This window comes from Diadema antillarum, unplaced genomic scaffold (genome assembly GCF_040938485.1).
Source record: "Diadema antillarum isolate AM-2024a unplaced genomic scaffold, OU_Dant_1.0 seq00001698_RagTag, whole genome shotgun sequence".
NCBI lineage: Eukaryota > Metazoa > Echinodermata > Echinoidea > Diadematoida > Diadematidae > Diadema > Diadema antillarum.
The window spans coordinates 1,111,375-1,128,898 of record NW_027272389.1 but is presented as its reverse complement, the minus strand read 5'-3'; the positions used below and the strand labels follow the sequence as shown (position 1 = coordinate 1,128,898).

At 39.2% G+C, this 17,524-nt stretch overlaps 1 protein-coding gene across 1 annotated transcript; it reads left to right on the top strand.

Annotated features, from left to right (window-relative positions):
• The first annotated feature begins 1,364 nt into the window (after window positions 1–1,364).
• On the top strand, window positions 1,365–16,475 carry LOC139711751 (uncharacterized). The gene is made up of 11 exons (XM_071623606.1): window positions 1,365–1,426; window positions 4,524–4,619; window positions 6,266–6,348; window positions 6,948–7,160; window positions 7,500–7,575; window positions 8,173–8,262; window positions 8,765–8,937; window positions 10,270–10,371; window positions 11,113–11,253; window positions 11,892–12,111; window positions 13,570–16,475. Exons 2-11 carry the CDS (start codon window positions 4,559–4,561, stop codon window positions 13,911–13,913), a joined length of 1,503 nt encoding a protein of 500 aa, XP_071479707.1. The 5' UTR covers window positions 1,365–1,426; window positions 4,524–4,558; the 3' UTR covers window positions 13,914–16,475.
• The last annotated feature ends 1,049 nt before the right edge of the window (window positions 16,476–17,524 follow it).

Below are 17,524 nucleotides of genomic sequence, written 5' to 3'. Positions count from 1 at the left end.
GCCCTTCCATTATTATTACCCTAGCGTTTCCAGGTAGGACCTATACTCATGTATACACCTGGGTCGAGAGGGACATTGTGGGTAAAAACATCTTGTCAAAGGACATAAGCACTGGGCGGGAATCGAACTCAGGTCCTCCGTTGGAGTCGGGATCGCACAGAGCCTTCAGGCTCTGTCATCCACTTTGCCGCAGCGCCCCCACATCATCAAAATAATCTCACGGTTTTCATAATTTCTTTGCATATCGCTAAATTAATGCAAATCAGTGTCTTACGAAAGGAATATTAATCATGCAACTAAGCCATCACTAATTCTGATATATGGATGACACGAATTAAAAACAATTTAAAGAGATTTGCACTCTTTCGTGGCAGTACCAATTTGCGTATTTATGCATTATCTGTAAAAATTGAAATACAATTTGATCGTCACATGAGAACAATAATTTAAGTTATTTGGATTGAATTTCTCCATTTGTCATGTTTTTAAATTTCTCATTAAATTCCTCATTACTTGGGCACTTTTTAATTGTCTAATGATGACTTTGATAATCAATATGCCCAATGTGATAGGTACCTGCGTAATATATGTGACAGAGTATACTTGGAATAGAAGCATTTCCTTTTGTATGTGTGTGCAGGTTGGCAGTTTGTATCTTAAAATGCAGTGCTTGAATTGTAGAATATACAACTAATTACATTATTATCGTGATGACCATGATGACCGCTCCATCCTCTAGAATACCGTTTATTTTGTCGTGAATAGTGGACAAGAAGTATAGGCGTAGACAAGACGCAGATGTGGAGCAAGAGGTGACAGATACAGTACAACGATTTAGATGGGGCCTATTCACATTTTCTGTGATTACTCATTTTCTTACTTTTTTCCAAACATCATTTGTTATTATTATCATTTTTTAAAAAAGAAAACTGAATTTATCAATTGAAAATAATAAGGATTGTTCCGTTGGGTGTTTTATGCACACACACACACACACACACACACACACACACACACACACAAAGCGCCAATCAAAGAAAACGTAAGATATGGTTGTATTGATTTTGTTTCTTTTTTATTTTCTTTTTCTTTCTTCTTTTTTTTTTGGGGGGGGGGGCATGTGATTTTTGGATCTCCAGTCAATACATCGAGCGAGACAACCTCGTCCCCGTAAACTCTGTGTGTGTATCAACGTCATCTCACCCAAACAAAGGAAAAGGCTCTGTACGGGTGCGTGTAGATACTAGAGCAGTTTTTGTGGACCAGCTTCTTTCTGTGCATGTCGATGCCTAGCGCCTACGCTACACTACCGTGTACATTCAAGAGTGTGGAACCCCTGTGTAACTGTTATGTGTAGCCCGTGTGGTCAGATCGCGGTAACGTTAGAAGAAGGCACTGGCGTTTGTGCAGTTGACATCCGTATTTCGTAAGTACAGTCCAATAAACTGTAATTGGAGACAAACTCGAGAATACTATACCCTAAATGGCATGCTCATCTCATTAAATGTAAGCTAGGTATATGTTCAGTCTAGTTAAAGGATAGTAGAAGTGCTGTATAACATAGTTAAATTATCACGTCGTCGCCGCCGACTCGATTTGATCGACTGGGGCCGTCGTCGCTGGTCATAACTGCGATCCCAGTATCCGGCCATGCAAAGTCATGTAATTGATCATTGAATTTACATTGGTTGGTGGTGCAGTGTGAGTAATTAATCGAATTGAATTTAATACCAATACTGCCTTTGTTAACATTGTATCTGACATGAAGAGCAAGAGTGTGAGAGGGGCATATGAACGTAGTCCCACTAACTCAAATTATTGTTTGAAGAAGGGTTCTGTTCGCGGATAATGGATGCAGATGCAGATGCAGTGCCAGTATTGAAATGTTACCTGCCTACTAGTCTAGTAAATAGTTATGTCGCGTGTGCATGTGGCCCATCATAAGAATCAGATTAATAAGGTGATGATGATCAAAGGGCCCCAGCCAGATCTGACCATTAATATGCCGTGAGAACGGACAGCATTATGTTTAACGATATTATTTAGACCTCCTAAATACTATATAGTATTCATCTTATGAAGCTACTTAGCTAGATCATAAAATAGTAATATTATTAGTAAATTTATGTTTCATCTTTGGAAAACTATGTAAAACTTAGAGTCTAGACTAGTCTAGTAGTGGGTGTCCGGAAACACGTGTTTCATCAATTTAGTCAGCGCTGACAATTTCAGCAAAATCCTCGGTTTTGATTGGCTGAGAAGCTCTTAGCTCTTGTCACTGACTGTTACCATGGTAATTGTCAGTGACTGACAACTTGTCAGGGCTGACAACTTTCATGAAACGGTCCCTAGATCTACATTTACCCACTGCTTACTGTTGTAAGTTGTAACTACAGATGTATACACTCATGAGGGCGCCAGGGCAGGTGCCAAGTTTACCTCTTAGGCCGAGTTTACCTATAAATATGGTAGATTGAATTGCTATTGATTGGTGAATTTAAAAGAACAGCATCTGACAGGAAACCTATCCACCAACCGAGCGAGCTAGACAGTCAGTACCGTAGACCCCAAGAGCAAGATCTCCTCTTTCAAATGATAACAAAATTGCCTTCTAGAATTGTATGATTCCAAATATACTAGCAGTTTATTTTGTCTGAGCAATTTCTCTTTCTGCCTCAGTAAATTCATTCCCAAATCTGAGTCCTTTAGTCCCAGATCCTGTATTTTAAACTAAAATAATTGTTCGGGGCCCTTCAAGAGTGTCTTTTGTCAACTTGAGATGGAAGAACCTACTAATCCTCCTTTTGTCTAAGCGGACCGCGGATGGGTAGGGGGGGGTACTCTATTGAAATCGGCAGGCCTTTGTCCGCACGCAATTCCTATGCTATAGCGTGGGGACGATTAGTGACGTTCACCAAAACAAAAGGATGAAAGACTTGACCAACGAACGAAAGCTGACGCTCTTTGAGGGACAAAATCAAAGCAGCTTCCCGCAGGACAGCGTCCGAGCGGAACAATGCGAGTGGAATCGCATACACAATACACGCACATTCAATAGCATACACACGCGTGGTTTACCAATGAGACTTTTGATCCATACACATCTCGCAGAGGGTGCGCTCGCTACGGATTTTCCCGACGCGAAAAAAATACATCTAGCTGAAAAATCATGTATTTACTCAAAATTTTCCAATGTAAGCATGCCCATATTTTTAGTGGAAACGATGGCTATGCTAATCAGCTACCAGTACATATCATTGGCAGTTTCTTGGTGTAACGCATTATGGTACCACAAGGACTTAAATGATCAATGTTTTTCTTGCTCTTCTTAGTCGCCGATCGGCGACCACGGCACGTCAAGACTAAGGTCGCCGTTCGGCGACCATGGCACGGTAAGAGTTGATAGCACAAATGTCATGTTATACTTCCGTGGAATTACGACATATCATTTGCTTGTGAGCACTTGTGTAATATCCATATCCACAGTCCACAGAGCAAAATTTCCATTTCTAACACCTACAGCAAAGCCTGACCATTGCTGTTCTAATTCAAAATACATTCATATTCTTAACGGCTTTGATCAAAAACACTGCTTTAATGGAAGTGCTCCGAAACGAGCCCAGCATTTGTCTTGAAAGAATCATGCAAGCCGTGTAATGCTCTGTAGAGATCAGCACTTACAATTGTAAGTTATACCGCCACATGCATGGCAGCCATTTTCGATAACCCGTCCAATGGCAACTTAAGCAATCTCTTTGAACTGGAAAGCAATAACTGCATAGTGCAGAGAAATGTGAGCTACAGTGTGCAAATGATGTATTCAATCTTTGTTTTTGGTAAGTTTTAATTTGTGTTTGCCAATATCAGTAACATCGTGGGCAATAGGAAGCTAACTTGATCAAAATAGTACATACCGGGTTTGAGGTAACAAACATAATGTAATGAATTCAAAATTTGTGTTGTGTGGAATAGGGTAATGTTTTGGATCCCAGCTTGTACAACCCTGTCGTGACTTCAGTACAGTGACAGGGCTGTGTATGGTAAGATCCTAGCCAGATCTTGCAGGCAGGATTCTCACTTGACTTTATTGTCTGACTCTTAATATTAAAATGCCTTAAATTAATGGTAATATCATTTTCCTCAAGACACTGTCACATCACAGCTTGTGTTTACAGTTCTGTGCCATATCTGTGTGCAGTCTACATCAGTACATGAAGAGGCCTAGCCTTCATTCGCTCTTCTTCATGAGTTCACCTCATCATCCTATTGGTGTAGTTCATTGGGTAACTCTGTCTTTGTGCTGCTAATGCTCTAGATAAGCAATATTAATGCTCTTTTCTTTCTCCCTCTTTTTCTTTTTTTTTTTAAAGCAGTTTGTGGCACCCTGGCTGTATCAAAGGCAAAAGCAATGCATTCTCAAGAGCAGCAGATATGAACAGATGTACAAAGTGTAGTCAAGACTGACACTTGAATTGTGCATCATAATTGATATCCAAATGATGAATTCTGTTTTTTGTTTGCAGAAACCTCGGAAAATTAAACATTCTGATGAGCCAAGATGTCTAGTCAGTCTCGAAGAAACGTTGCTGGCTTTATTAGTGGTGGTCCCATGCAAGCATGTAAGTTGACAAAGTTAGTTACAATGTACATTGATAATGGATAAGTTCACCATGATATACATGTGAATTAAGTGAATGCAGCAATATCAGTAAAATACATCAGTGCAAGTTTGAGGAAAATTGGACAATCTATTCAAAAGTTATGAATTTTTGAAGTTTCAGCACAGTTACTGCAAGATGAGAAGACTACTGCAGTTTGTGATGTCACATACATAGGATGATTTTTTAAAGAACATATTCCCCTGATTTGTTACTGGCATATGTTTAGGGTAATGTTATTCCCCCTGCCTTCTGAAAGAGACAAATAAAATGTTCTTTTATTATGAGAGAAATGTGAAAATATGTTGAATTTTCTTTATATTTTTTCAATTGTTCTATGCATATATGACATCACAAACTGGAGTAATCTTCTCATCCAGAGCTGACTGCACTGAAACTTTAAAAATTCATAACTTCTGAACAAATTGTCTAATTTTCTTCAAACTTTCACTGATGTGTTCTACTAATATTGCTGGACTCGCTCAATCCACATGCATGAAGGTGAACTTGTCCTTTGAGATTTGAAAAATTGCACCAATAAAAGTTCTGTGACATAGTATACTGGTACTTATAAAGTAAACATGTATATCTAGCTGACACAAACAAGCACTGCATCAAGGAATACACAATGAGTTTCTTGTCCTTTGTTTCATTTCAAAGTAAAAGACTACATTATCAATTGCAAAAACAAAAACAAAATTGCATACTTTTAGTCTACTTCTGTATCAGGCTGATGTATATGTGACCCGCTACAGCAAAAGGATCCTAAAGCCGCTGATGGCTGAGCCGAGAAAATCGAGTTTGAAGTCATCACCAAAATGGTCAAAACTATCGGATTTCTGTTTTTGGCAGAATTTTGTAGTCTAATGTTTTGTCTATCATGTGCCGAAATTTCAAAGCTAAATGATCAAAGGAAAGGCAAGAAATCAGTGTTTTTCTGGGCCATGATTTTCCGACTTTCGACGTAACAGAAATGTGTCCGAAGATTTGGATTTAGCGCCGCAGCTAGACTCCACCCCTAACAACGTGTGAGTGATCTTATTGGTCAGTGTATGGCATCCTGATTACTGATTGGTCATGCGTAGACCACTGGCGCTAAGCTTCAATGAACATTGCAGAGGTCGCTAGGAGCATGCCTTCTATTGTCAAGCGGTGAAAAGTGTCTCGCCTCCCCTTGATCGTGAAAGCGTCGGAAGGAAAACTTTGAAGGTGTTTTTCTCGAAACTCTGATTTCCTCAACCACTTGACTTGCACTAAGAATATCTTCGATATCTCCGCAATCGAGTACTATTATGAGTTGTGCTATATATGAAATTAAAGTAGAAGAGTGAGGGAATAATGTCATGCCATTTTCAGAACATTGTCCTCCCCCGACTTTCGGATCCTTTTGTTGTAGCGGGTCACATATGATGTGTGTGGAACATGTGTGTGTGTATGAGTGTGAGCAGTCAAACTTGCAGTTTGTTGTTGTTGTTGCTGTTACATGAATTCATTGTGTAATTTTGAGGATTTGCTGGAAATTTTCTGTTGACAGATCTAGAGAAAGTATGCCCTTGTGATGTTTCATATCATGAATATTTGACATTTTTTCTCTTCCTCATCTGTAGCACACTCCCGTCCATTTGCCAACGCATCTTCCAGTGGAGTAATTGGACCAGGAACAGGGAAGTCGAGCAGTCCAGCAAAAGGAGTATGATTTTATTGTTTCACAAAATACTCTGCTAAACATATCAATCTCCTTAACTTTTGCATTAATAGAAAATGTTCTTTTGAAACTTTCTTTGTACTAATATACATTTCCTTACAAAGTTTTTGTAATTCTGAAATGCAGTCATTGATATGATTTATCATTTGTAATTTGCTGCAGTACACATATGTATTATTCTTGTCCTTTTTGTTGTGTGCGACGTACCAAGCATGAATTATTTTCATTTCAATAATGCGATGTGGAGAGTGCTATGATGAATTGTCATAAATCAGGAAAAGAAACCTATTCAGTGCTATTGGTGGGGCTATCCATTATACATGTAGGTCATCAAATGAAAACCACTAGCACATGTATTCACACATATTGATGTTGGTAAAACTGGTGTACGTTCTGAATTCCATTGCCTGCAATGCGATAGCATTTAAAACCCAGCAGAGTGGTCAACATGCAACTATCTGGCAAACTTTGCCAAAGTTTAGGTCAGAAGTAAAGAACTTTCTGAAGCCAAATCTGCTTATGAGAGAAACATACATCGTGTAAAATGAAAGAAACTGTTTCATGTGACATGTTCATATTCCCAGAGCTCTCATGATTCCCGCATCCCGAAGCCACCGAAGCCCCCCGACAAGCCGTTGATGCCTTACATGAGGTACAGTCGGAGCGTGTGGGAGAAGGTCAAGAATGACAACCAGGACCTCAAGCTGTGGGAGATCGGCAAGATCATTGGACAGATGTGGCGTGACCTGCCAGAAGAGGGCAAGCAAGTCTTCACTGAGGAATATGAGACCGAGAAGGTGAGTGGTTATCGCCTACACAAGGGCTAATATGTCTGTTTTTTATTGATTTTTATACTTTTGTCCTTTTAGGGCATTGTTGGGTGCTGGGTTTCCTTGTGTTTCTATTCCATGGAGCAATAACTCAAGGAATGAAGCAGTATGAGACAAACAGTAGCATTGTATTTTTGTTTGTTTGTTTGTTTTCCAAACATTCATGTCCATTGCAAGTTTTCTGAATATGAAATCTGACAACAACAACAAAAAGAAAAACTGCTTTACCCCATTCACACCTTGATCTCTGAGAGTAAATGTGTACACAATGTCAATTTCATTATATACATCTGATTCTATCAACAGGAAGAGTACAACCGAGCACTCAAGTCATACCACAACTCTCCAGCATACCAGGCATGGATGGTTGCCAAGGGGAAGGGTAAGACTTGAGACATGAGAAAAGCATACCTTCATAGCTATATAACAAATTTTACATAATTTCTTGTGTTCATTTAATTATGTCTTCAATTTTTCTCCTGTATAAAAATGTGCCAGTGTTTCTCTGATACACTTACTAAAGTTTTGTTGTTGTTGTTGTTTTTTTGCAGCAGTTTTTGAATTGTAGTTATTCTTTCTTTTAAATGTGTGTGTTTTTAATATCCATAAACTGTTTGTGAATTCATGAACCAGAGATGATATGTGCCAGAGATCTCTGGTAGAGAGAGCTGCTGGAAGAGCCAGATATGATATTTATTTGGTTTATCAACTTAACAATGGACCCAATGCTATAATTTGGATTGAAGAGAGCCCTGTAAGAAAATGAAGAAACAAGTTTGGCAATTCGCTCAACTTGTAAGCAAAAATTTATATTTTCATTTGTTGTTGTTGCTGTTGTTGTTGTTGTTGGGGGGAGGTGCTGTGGTTACAGTGATGAAAAAAGAAAATACATACATGTATATGATTAGTTGCATATTACTCATGTTCTGATCATCACAAGTATTCTTTTTATTTTCTTTTGTTTTATTTTGCCACACAGCCCAGCAGGCAATAGATCAGGAGTCTCACATGGACAGTGGGATCAAGTCTGAACCAAGGATGAGCATGCAAGCAGCAGAGGATGACGATGGTGAATGTAAAGCCTTAATGCATTTTCATGCATAGGGTTAGCACCTTCTGTAAAATGGCCTTTCAATGTCTCGCTGTAGATGAGATAACTTTATTCAAGTCCACTTGCTTCCTACAGTGCATCATAAGACATGCTAAACTTTCACCAGAATGAGAGGTAAAAATGTTGTTCAATGTGGCCACTGGCTCTCATGGTTATGTGTAACCTCTTTCAAAGTGACCTACCATGAATGGAGCATGGTTATTCCATATACAATACCTTGCTAGTATATATATTTGGCTACTCCATGCCAAGGAACTTGCTTGTGTGGTCTGTTTGAAATGAAAACCCTGTCATGAACTAATATTGTCTCAAACATAAAGTGGCGCAACATCACAAGTTTAATGAAGAATGAAAAGTATGAAAAAAAAGGCGAGAATAGTTAATGTGTTGTGACATTTGAATGAAATAGATAGAAATATATCACAACCAAGTAACACAAACATGACCATAATGCTTTCAGACCAAGATGACACCTACTCCGTGAAGCACATTGCCGCTGCTCGTTTCCAGCGCAACCATCGACTTATCAATGAGATCTTCAGTGATGTTGTTGTTCCCGATCCTCGGACGATAGTAACCGACAACCGCATGCAAGTCTTAAAGCGACAGGTCCAGTCTCTGAAACTTCACCAGGTAAGGGGTAGAAAGTTAGGCCATTGCAGTGTCTCAGAAATGTTTCCATGTGTCATCATGTCTGTCTAGTCATGATATAGATGCAGTCAATTTGTATTATGGAAATGCTGTTTTTCAAGGTGGACAGACATTCAGTCTGTACTACAGTGCACTTCCATTATAATGAACACTTTAATAACAAAATTTCATATACAACAAAGTAAAATTTAGGTCTCAAAATCATCATCTTCTTATCTTTATACACTTTATTTGTAAGGCTATAATGAAATTTTGACATAATGAAAGAAAACTGCCAGTCCAAGAACTTTGTTATAATGGGAGTAGCCTGTATGTGACAGTGTGCAGCAAAACATTATATTTTGTTCTTTCCTAATGGAGTGATTGATAATTGAGTGATTGATAATGAGTGATTAATGGAAATGAATGCAGATATCCAAGCTGTCATTTAACCCTAAAAAGACTGGGCTATTTTGGTAGCTCGAAAGACTGGGGGGGGGGGGGGCCTAAAGGGCCCCCCCCCCCCCCCCTTTAAGATCTCGGCCGTGGATCGCGTGATCGCCGCAGAAATTTGCACAATGGTAGTGTGCGATGTAATTTACAAGATCGTATATTTAAATTTTCCAAAATAGTCTTCTTTTATTTTATTTTGATTAATTATGCTAATTTATGCGAGAAATCAGACTCTTTGATCTAAATCAGTAAATAGAGCTCCAAAAGTGCTCATTTTTGGTCTAATTATTATTTGTCGCATTCTTAGCAAATGTACTTGAAAAAAAATTCGGTATCAAAATTAATTTCTTATTTATTTTATTGTTTTATGTATTTCTTTGTTTTTTCGACCTTTTGTTTTTGTTGTTTTTTTAACAAAATTTGTGGCAGACACTTTTTGAAGCATAATACTCCTAAAACAAATTAATTTTAGCCATTGAGAGTAAAAATGAGCATAATTTATATGAACCATGTGAAAAAACTCAATTTGCATTGACTTTGTACACAAAATCACATTTTTGAGCCATTTTTGGCCTCGCGTGCATGTACAAAAAGTTATGCAACTTCGGAACCGTACCCCCGGGCGTCACAAATTTGGTGTCAAAATGTGCGGGAAACTCGAAAGAAAAAAGTCATAGAGCATTGCGGTGAGAGCATTGCGTGTTGCAGAGTAATCGCATGAAATGTCGGGGGAGGGGGGCCTTAGGCCCCCCCCCCCCCCCCCCCAGTCTTTTTAGGGTTAAACAAGTTGAAACCTCAATGACCTTGAATGTATGTCTTTTGGCTGTCCATTACCATTACAGAAGTCTTTTAAAGAATATTTCTTTTTCCTTTTAATGACAGAAAAAGTTGGAAGCAGAATTACAACTCATCGAAGAGAAGTATGATGCCAAGAAGCGGAAATTTATCGATAGCAGTGACAACTTCACCAATGAGATGAAGAAGGTGTGTATGCAGGTATTCAGGGCAGTACTTTGAGGCAGTAATATTGAGTTTAATGATTTACTAAGTTAAGTTGGGGATTTTATTGTGGTGTTTGATGCATGAGTACAGTATGGCAGCACATGGTGTTTGATGTAGAAACAGTGAAAGACATATAAAACTTGAAACCTCTTGGTAATGCTAGTGACAGAATATATAGAATATACTGTTCCTTGAACTGAGTCTTTGCTCTTGTTTGTCTTGATAGAGGCTCTATTTAGTTTCTCTTTTTTGGGGGGGAGGGGGGGAGGGATTGGAGGGATTGAAGCTTGGGGAAAAGAAGAGGGATTCCATGCGCATGGAATTCTACCTATACCAAACAGAGCGTTCAGATAAGTGTGAGAGTGTATGCTGAATTTCTTGGCTGTCTTTCCTCTTACATTTCTCTTCTTTTTTTTTTTTAATATGATGGAAAAGGATGTTGTAAAGCTGTATTAAAGAATAAAGAAATAGAGAAATGTTTGATGAAATGCATCTTGCTGTCTGTCATACTCTATCAAGAATTTTGCCATGCAAGTGCAAAACAAGAAGCATGTGCTATACAATTACGAATTATACAACAGTGTGGGATTTCTAATGTGAATATCTAGAAAATGTGACAAGTACAAGATTGAATGCTTAATTTCAGAGGTCTCTAGCGTATGTTTGTCTTTTCCTAGTTCTTACATGTGGATATAATATTTGTCTCTGTTTGTTTGTCAACAGCTGTGTGCAGAGAAAGTTGAAATCAAGTGGGATGAGCTGATGTTCCCTGACTTTACCCAGGCCTGGGCTGCCACACAGAGGCCTCCCCTACCCACCAACCCCCTGCCGCAGGCTGGAGCGCTGCCTGTCATGCCGACTCAAGTATGAGTGCCTAACACTGACACAATCACACACATCGTTCACCTTGTAGATCTTTTTTGCCGAGCATGTTTAAGATTTTGGTTTAAATCCTTGAGTACAGGGGTTGCCACTGAATTCAATTACCTGGTACATGTCATGTAAACCAATGTATGTTTGCAAGAAATCTGTATCTAGCCTTGAAAAACTTGGTATTAAATCATGGTATTGTGTCTACTCAAGCTAAATGACACATTCATGATAATAGAAATAACTCTCTTATGTGTGTATAAATGCTGTGCTGATTCAATGTATACTTAGTATCACACATAATAAAGTGAGAAGAATTCTATATGAGATGTTTGAAATTTGTGCGAGATTATATAGGAGAAAGGATGATTTTATATCACTACGTGTAACATGATGGTTGTGCATTTGGTCCTCTCTGGAGCAATTTTGAGGATGAAAGTGCATGAAGTCAATACTTTCACTTTCTTTAATCTGCTAGTATCCAAACAGTACCTCCCCATCTTTATCGTTTGTTAGAGACCTGTTTTTACGAGTGTGAATTTATGAACATGCAGCAAATCATGAATGAAACTTGTGCACAGAAAGTTACTCATAGGAGTTTTTGTATTTGTTTTTTCTCATGACTCTCATAGGTGCATGCAGTCACTCCACAGAGCACTCAAGTCCTTCGCAGACCTCCCCACGAGTTCCCTAGCGGCAGACCTCTCCACGATGCAGACCAGCTGGGCCCCACCCTGCGGCAGGTGTCTGCCCCCTCCGAGCCGCAGACCCTGCAGCCTTCCAGTACCATCCTGCGGGGGAACGGGGAACAGAAGGAGAAAGGGACCATCGTTGGACCACCACAACCCAAGGGTAATGACCCTCAACTGCATTAATGTGCTTCTGTCACCCTGTTGGTTCTTTGTTACATGACTATATGGGTCATTTAAACGATAGGACTTCCCATATGTTACCTCATATATTTCTTAGACAGTATACACCTGCTTGTCTATGCAGTTAGAGACCATAAAAGGTCATACACCAGATATAATTACACCTTTGGTGTTACAAACACCTGTTGTGGTGTCAGTGGTCATCTTTTCATGGAGTTTAGCGAACTCTAGAGGGATGTGCTAAAAGATCATGCACCAGATATAATTACACCTTTGGTGTCGATGACGCCTGCTGTGGTGTCACTGGCCATCTTTTCATGGAGTTTAGCAAATTTAAGAGAGATGTGCCAAAAGGTCATGCAGCAGATACATAGACTCCAACTCTCCCACTTTCGACGGGAGATCTCCCGCCGAAAGCTCATTTTAGCAAAATCTCCCGTTCTCCCGCTTGAGATTTAATTTCTCCCGCCCTGGCTCTGTGTCTCCCGCTTGAAATTATTTCTTACTTAGTGTCATCGTATGTTGAAAAATAAGCCTGAGATAGCATGAGAGAGTATCTAGAACCCTAGAGCTTCCAGGGCCCTTCAGCGGGCCCTGGATCCTGGCCGCAAGGAACTTATCTTTATTAGCTTGTTGACTATCGTTTATCATTCGTACTCTGTAATGAATATATGCTTATGATGGAATTCCTGATTTGCCTTGTGTTATGTTTGTTGGAAGAAAAATTAGAATGAAATAAATGAATTAAACTTCGCGCTTCGCGCTCGTGATGTGCGCATCGCGCACATCAAGTTAGTTGGAGTCTCCCGTTTGCTAAGGGTTTCAGGCAGGAGAATCTCCAGATCAGAAGGTGCTTGGGGTTGGAGTCTCTGCAGATATAATTACACCTTCGGTGTCAACGACAGCTGCTGTGGTGTCACTGGTCATCTCTTCGTGAAATTTAGCGAACTCAAGAGAGATGTGCTAAGAGGACTGTTGTATTTAGCCTATCAAGTCCAAGATGCCGTATTCTTTATATTGGTGCTATGTCTGTGTATTATGATTTTTACGATTCATTGTTAGTGTGTCATATGGTAGAGTTAAAAAACAAACAAACCTAATACATAATAAACAAATCCTGTATAATTGTTTCTGTTGATTAATTTTCAAAAGCCATAATTGCTAAATCTATGATAGATTCTTAGATTGGTTACATACATGTATTTCTGAAGCATCAAAGTTCTTGTTTTTCTTGTACTTTGCAAAATTGTTGTATTTGTTTTTCTAAGTCTTTTGCAGATTTTATGGACTGAATCATTTCCATCTAATCTTTCTATACGATGAGTTGTGCAGTCAGATTCAGAGGTGCCAATTTGATGATGCAAGCGTTATCATTTCCGAAGAGATATGTTTCTGGGGAAGTTACATCAGAGTCTATCAATGCATTTACTACTTCCAGATATCACGGCAGCCCTGAACAAGCCCAGGAAGTTTCAGAGCCACCTCAACGCCCTCCTCCAGTCGCCGGAAGAAAGCCAGTCAAGCCAGGAGGATACCGAAGATGAGAAAGATGCACCGGAGAACCTAGAACCCCCTCCTCCGGAAGAAAAGCCAAAGGACGGCGGGGATGACCTGGCCACCGACGTGACCAGTAAACCTTCGGGTGAAGGCAGTGAGGGAGGGACAGAAGAGGTGAAGCAGGATTCCGAAGGGGCAAAAGAAGAAAGTACAGCGGAAGAGACCAATTCTTCTGCTAGCAATCAACAGACGGAAGAAAAAGTAGAGAAGGAAGAGAAAGAATAGACAAAATTGGTTGTTTTGTCTGTTCTAGTGTAAGATATTTATCTGTATGTAAATTCTCATTGAAGGATTCCACGTCTTATTATTTTTTTTTTTTATTCAGCAAGGGAAAAGTAAGTTGACAGTGTTACCTTGTGACTACTTGTGGCATTGCAATAGATTACCCCTTCTTTTTGATGTAAAAAGTGGTAAGCAAAACCTCAAAAATCCACCACAAAGATACCTTCTCTCATTGATTGAACATTTTATAAGTGTAAGTGTGTTTGCTCCCCATTGTTTAGTAGATACATATTTGTTTGTGTTTTTGTTTTCCTACATATTTATTTGAAACACATGACTGGCAATGTAGATTGGAAACACAGTTATCATGCAATTTGACACGGTATGCTTGCTTCATGTTCATACATGCCAATCAATCTCTTTTTGTCAAACACTCGTGTGCTTGAGCATTAATGTTTAAACGATCCTGACATTTTGTTGCAAATCTCCAAAGTTGCTGAATAAATGCTTAGTGTTTTTGTTCAAAATATTTGTGTGCCAGTTTTTGCCATCTTGATATTCCTACATTCGTCACCCATGGCATTTGTGGTCTCTTTGTTCCGGCTCTGAATCTTGTTAGCCATCAAAAAAAGGAAATTATTAGTTCCGTCTTGATGTCATGTGTTTTTCTAGCTCGTTGACATACGTTGTGCATGAAAAGAATATAGATATCAGATGTCTACTGATACATGAACATTCACAAAAGACACACAGGTTTGCCAACAATCTTTACTTTTTTGTTTAGTTCCTGCGGATAAGTTACCCAGGCTCAACAGTAAAGTACCCTTCATGCTTTCTTCATACCATGACCATTACCTGAGGTAATGAAACAAAATGACTTATTGCATAGTACTAGGAGCATCTAAAAATGTGATTAAAATGTTAAAAATGATAATTCTCTTTGCAATCCGTTCTTCATCAGTGCTGTGTATCTTACTCCAGAAATTTTGCATTCAAGATACAGTAAATAGATATTTCAGAAAGGTTGCATTCTTTGTCCCTCTCTTTCCACTATCCTGATCCAATTCTACGCCACTTTCTTCCCAGTCTTGATATTGTTTCACCATGTATTGCAATGACATATGATGCAAAGGGAAGGGCTGATCTCCTTTGCTGAGGTCAGTATTAAGGCAAATCAAAAAAAAGACAGCGTCGCAAGATCACTGCTCCTCAGAATTGTTGATTTTAATCTTCACACCACAAGAAGAAACAGTTAACCTCCCACATAGACCTGCACCACATGAATGTCAACCTAATAAACTAGTTTGTGAGTCCACTTTGCACGTGAGCAGAAAACGGTCATTTGTGATAACAGGCATGTTGGTTTGTAAATTCACTGACGCAAGCATCTGTGATGTAATGACTATTCATGTACCAGTAATCCTTATGAATGATATTGGCTAGCACATCCATGTGACAGCAATGAATTGTTCTTTAAAGCATTGCATTATTTCGCATTGATAGTAGAAAAAGGTTGTCTATGCATTCAACACAAAATGATGAAAGGGATGCTTCCCCAAGTATGAATTCTCCCTATTGCATATAGCCGATATGAAGCGATATCACCTTGTGATACTGATATCTGACTGATATGAGACGTACACTTCCGGTTTTGCGGTTTACCCATGTCACATCCGTCATCTATCACTATGGATATTTTCTATAATTTTGTTGTTTTGCATCGTTGGCCCAGCTTCACAGAAGAATCCCATTCATCAAATGTAAAGTTACAGATTAGAAAATAACTCTTTATTCAACAGATTATATGACAGAATTTGATACGATCTGTGAATACTAGTACTTTTGCATTCAATGTGCATAAAAGCGTACATTTACACATTGTGCGTTCATAACTGGAAGTTCATATCACAAGAATTAAAGGTAAAAAAATTAGAGCGCCACACGCATTCAGAGTTGGAGAGCTATATGTGATAGGGAGAATTAAAGAGCCATTCTGGTCTCCTGGTCTATGTAAGTCCGTCCTTCTGTTTATAAAATGATTTCCATGAGATGTTGCGTTGTGCGATTTTTGTGCACAATATCGCTTTGAAATTACGTGATTTGCCTAACCAACTGGAAAAAAAAAAAGAAATGGGGGAAACTTGCACGTGAGCTAATTACAAACTGGCTTATTTACTTGGCTTCAGTGGGAAACTTGCACATGAGCTAATTACAAAGTGGCTTATTTACTTGGCTCCAGTGGATTGGCCTGCATGAGCAGATGGTATGGGTTAATGGTCAAGTTGCTTTTTAGTCATAGTAGCACATTGTAGTATTGTGTATAGTTCAGTAAATGTTTCTTTCTTTGAATTTTTCACATAATGTTTGCTTCAGAGCATGGAGAAAGGTGTTGAGGAGCACATCTTGTAGCCTTGTCTCATGGATTTAATTGTGTCGAAGCAACCTGTTTTCCTACTTGTTCAGTATTCTGTGTGTAAACATGATGTGTTACTATATCAAAGGATTGCAAGAAAGCACTGTAACAAGCCATTTTGTAAAGTTGTACAAGTATGAAACTTTAGTAATAAAATCACAGAAACCAAGGAAATAAATTACTCCACTTAAATGTGTCCGCTTCTTAGCTCACCTGAGCCGAAGTCTCAAGAGAGCTATTGCGATCGCTCTTGGTCTGGCGTGCGTAAACTCTTTACATTTTCATCTTCTCGAAAACCCCATGACTGATTTTCACCAAACTTAGCAGATAGCATCCCTAGGGGGATAGGATCTCAATTTGTTCAAAAAATGGGCACCATGCCCCACCTGGGGGTGGGGGGAGGAGGGGGCAAGCACCCCATATTAAGGAATCTTTAAAAAAACAAAAAACAAAAAAAAAAATCTTTTTCTCTGGAACCAGAAGTGACAGAGCTAATGGTAGCATCCCTAGGGGGATAGAATCTCAATTTGTTTAACTGGGCACCATGCTCCCCTGAGGGGCCCCTAGGGGGCCCACCCACCCCCAATTAGGTACCACATAAGGGAAGCAGGGCATGCCTATTATGATTATAAAATGTGAACCATAATTGTGACCAAGCTATCATTTCTTTCCAGAGTAGGACATGATTAATGTATAGGGCATACTCTGGTATACACTAACTGTTGTTGCATTAAAACTGTCATGATAAAGTTATATTCAGCAAAAGACAAAAAGTGACATGTACAGCCATTAAGTCATTTGGTGCCTGCCATCAAGCTCTGGGTAGAAAGTGAGAGAGAGAGAGAGAGAGAGAGAGGCAGAGAGAGCCAGAGGAGGGAAAGAAGGAGATGAAATATCCCGATGGAATCCCATTTTCTTTGCTCAATTTTCCACTAATAAGAAATATATAGAGTACAGAAATGCTAATAATGAATTTAGAGAGTGTGACGGCAAGGCCCAGATTGCAATCTGCAGCGTGTTGACAAGTATGTTTGAATAAAGAAATGAAAATAAAAGAAATGAAGAGAAAAAAGGGGGTGTGTGCACCTCCTTTAATTTTGTAAAGTCCCCCCCCCCCCCCACTTACATAATTCCTGGATCTGCCCCTGATTATAGAGTCCAGGAAAAAAAAGCTTTTGCAGAAGAATAACTGCTATTGTCC

What these genes read in the sequence shown, in the direction of transcription:
- LOC139711751 (XM_071623606.1), top strand. Translation starts at nt 4,559, where the DNA reads ATGTCTAGTCAGTCTCGAAGAAACGTTGCTGGCTTTATTAGTGGTGGT. An exon ending in GATGGTTGCCAAGGGGAAGG is followed by an intron (nt 7,576 to 8,172) that starts GTAAGACTTGAG and finishes TTTGCCACACAG; the next exon opens with CCCAGCAGGCAATAGATCAG. An exon ending in AGCAGCAGAGGATGACGATG is followed by an intron (nt 8,263 to 8,764) that starts GTGAATGTAAAG and finishes TAATGCTTTCAG; the next exon opens with ACCAAGATGACACCTACTCC.